The sequence below is a fragment of the Octodon degus genome, unplaced genomic scaffold (genome assembly GCF_000260255.1).
Source record: "Octodon degus isolate 3935 unplaced genomic scaffold, OctDeg1.0 scaffold00018, whole genome shotgun sequence".
NCBI lineage: Eukaryota > Metazoa > Chordata > Mammalia > Rodentia > Octodontidae > Octodon > Octodon degus.
This window is the reverse complement of record NW_004524594.1, coordinates 820,959-824,240: the sequence shown is the minus strand read 5'-3', so window position 1 is coordinate 824,240 and position 3,282 is coordinate 820,959. Positions and strand designations below refer to the sequence as shown.

General features: G+C 43.6%; 1 protein-coding gene across 10 annotated transcripts in view; it reads right to left on the bottom strand.

Annotated features, from left to right (window-relative positions):
* The window catches only part of Celf1 (CUGBP Elav-like family member 1), a 91,844-nt gene that overhangs the window by 19,908 nt on the left and 68,654 nt on the right, over positions 1-3,282 (bottom strand). For all 10 annotated transcript variants that reach the window (XM_023710852.1, XM_023710846.1, XM_004626964.3 and 7 more), the window contains 3 exons: positions 1,884-2,071; positions 1,077-1,159; positions 371-419 (listed from right to left, as the gene is read on the bottom strand). In XM_023710852.1, coding sequence (XP_023566620.1) covers positions 371-419; positions 1,077-1,159; positions 1,884-2,061 — 310 coding nt within the window. In that variant the 5' untranslated portion in view covers positions 2,062-2,071. The remainder of the gene's footprint in view (positions 1-370; positions 420-1,076; positions 1,160-1,883; positions 2,072-3,282) is intronic.

Below are 3,282 nucleotides of genomic sequence, written 5' to 3'. Positions count from 1 at the left end.
GGGGGGGGTTGCATAAGCAAGCAAACTAAGAAGAAATCTCCAAGCGCCTGCTTAGGCTAGGGGTTCAGTCCTCAGCATCACATGCCACACCGGCTCCGCCCCTGGTGCACTGAGCCATCACCAAGACCAGCCACTGAGGCCAGGCATGGTAGCACACACCTATAATCCCAGCTCTGGGGAGGCTGAAAACAGGAGGATCACTATGGTGTGAACTGCATAGTGAGAACCCCATACCAAATACATAACAATGAAGAAGAGGAAGGAAAGGGGAAGAGGAAGAGGAAGAGGGAGGAGGAGGAAGAGGAACAGGAGGAGGAGGAGGAGGAGGAGAAATAATCTTCTGAGGGGAAGGTATTATCCGTCTGCTTACCATTGTTCTTCTCGCTGTCAGCAGGTTTCATCTGTATAGGATGATGCATCTGAAAAAATGAACAACCACAAACATTACCTTCACATACATGGATAGCATTCAAATCAGAAATGAAGACTATCGAAGAGATACTCAACTAAAACCCTAGGAGATCTCATGTCTGCCTCATGAACTTTTCCCACAAAACATAACAGCTAGAATGAATCAAGAAGCCAAAACTCTTGGCAAGGTAAGAACTGTTTTCAGTTCACATTCTTTTATGTTTCTTGGTACTGGGAATTGAACCAGGACCCTGCGCTTGCCATGGTGGCAGGTGCTGTGCTGCTGAGCTATCTTGCTGGCTCTCAGCCCCTATTTTTATTTCCTCCTTTCTAGCAACCCCTGTGGTGGCTCCATCTCCCCAAGACCGATTTCCAGTGTGTGCCCAATACTTGATAATTGTATTGTAAGGATTATAGGTGTGTGCTACCATGCCTGGCCTCAGTGGCTGGTCTTGGTGATGGCTCAGTGCACCCAGGGGCGGGGCTGATGTGGCATGTGGTGCTGAGGACTGAACCCCTAGCCTAAGCAGGTGCTTGGAGATTTCTTCTTAGTTTGCTTGCTGATCTTTTTTTATTTTTTCCCCCAGAACCGGGGATTGAACTCAGGCCCAATACAGTCCATGCATCACAACCACTGCAGTTCTGTTCCCTCAGAGAATTCTTACCCCAGGGAGGACTTTCATGTTGTGAAGAGCATTCTGTGCTTCTAATGCAGCTTTACGAGTGTAAAATGTAACAAAACAGCACCCTAAAATAAACAGATTATACAAAATCAAGCCAGTACTTTGAAAACAACACTTTGTATCTTTGATTATGCATACCAGAAAGATAAAATAATTCCTCTGCTTCTAGATCCTAAACTGGTTTCAAACATGACAACCATGCTTGTTCACACTTGCACACAGGAACAGCTTTCACGGCAAGTTTCTCTTAAAATTGTTCCCTGAAAAACGAGAGTTATCTGAGAGCACATGCAGATCTGCCACCAGTCCTATAGAACGTCCACTCTGCTGCTATTTCTGGAAGCAGCTTAGCCTTCCCTTTCCTGCGCACTGTGCAGGCTACAGCAAACCAGCTGCCTAAGGTAAGTCCCTCCTGAAAGGGTACCGTGTCCCATGTGGGCTCTGCAACACAGCCCCCAGTCGTTTTCCCCTTTGCTTGCAACCCAGCCTGGTTAACAGTCATATTTTGGTCTATTCCAAGACCAGTGGGGACACTCCCATGGATCTATTTCTGGAACTTGGAGCTCTCACAAAGGACTGCACAGATCCAATTTACAAGTTATCCTCATGATACCACCTTGATTTTTAATTTTCAAGCCGGTGGAAAATACAGCTCCTATAAAAGGACAGATGTTTTTCCCTACACAACTGCAGAAGCACCCTGACAACAGGGACAGGGTGCGCAAGGCAGAAATGACATGTAAAACCTAGTAATTCCCTTCAACCCTGTTACAAACCCAAAGGCCTCACCTTTGCTCTGAGGAGGGTTTTGGCTCCTATCCCTTAAGACATTGATTTCATAGACAGCACCATACTGTTCAAAGAGTTCCCTCAAGTCCTTCTCAGACCAGGTTCTAGGAACCTGGCCCACAAACATCTTGATAGCATCAAGATCCGGTTGGTCTGGGTGGTCCAGGGTGCCGTTCATCTTCTTTGAGCTGCATGAGATAAAATGAGACTTTCATTATATATCCTTACTACACTCCAGAAGGAGATTTCTTTAAAGATTTCAACTAATTTCTGAAAAAAAAAAAAAAAAAAAAAAGATTTTCTTTTTAAACTTTATTCAGTAGTGGTACTATTCAGTGTACTGGTTTCCTGTCCTCACTCAACATGATTACTCTCTCCATGGATGCCACAATCACCATTCGGATGAGGGTACTCTGGTTTTAACTAAGAAACTGACAGCATTACTTATTCCTTGTCTAGTATGAGAATTCTCAGAGGAATTTACAAGACTTTGCTCTCAAAGCAAGAACAAGTTTTAATAATATTTAAGTACAGTTAACAAAACTTATATCATAAAATGACTACAAAACTGACTAAAGATAAATTCAGGACTCCTTTGAGCAGCCAAAGACAGAGAAACTTTTTTTCCAGTAGCTGCTACAACAAAACCAGCAGATTATCAAGCCTATATACTAGGAGCTAACTAAAAAATGGCCTTTGATGTGGCTATTGCAACACAACCCTCGTGCTCTTGAGTTACAGCCAAAATAAACTCTGCCCCTTCAACTGCTAAACATGATTAATAATAATAACAACAATAATATACATAATATAAATCATGCTGCCATGACCCTAGGGTTTTTCCCCTAAATTTTTTTTTTTGTGGGGGAGGGTAACCGGGTATTGAATTCAGGTCAATTCAGGGGATTGCCAGGCAAGTGCTTATTCTACTGAGCCATCTCCTCGGCCCCGTAAATTATCTAATGTACTGCTACTGATCCAAGTTGGATTCCCTCACCAACTTCAACTACTGTGAAGCCCACAAATTCCCACAGTCCTGTTACAACAAACTGTAACACTATTTTAAAATCTTCACTCTTGCCTCTGCCACTCTCAAGAACCTAAGGGGACATTTCACCCCCATTTAATCAACATTACCTAGCAACTATACTTGTAATCTTATTGGTTAACCATAGTTTTGTCTTACTTAAGGATACCTAACCTGGATGGCCTTACTCAATAAACACCCTTGAAAAATGGGGTTGGTGGGCAACCCACTTTCTGGGCTCCCTTCTGCCCAAGAGAAGCTCTTTTTCTTCAAATAAATTCTGAGAGACAGGAGAGGAGAGAGGAAAGAGGAGAGAGGAGAGAGAAGAGAGGAGAGAAGAGAGGAGAGGAGAGAGGAGAGGAGAGAGGAGAG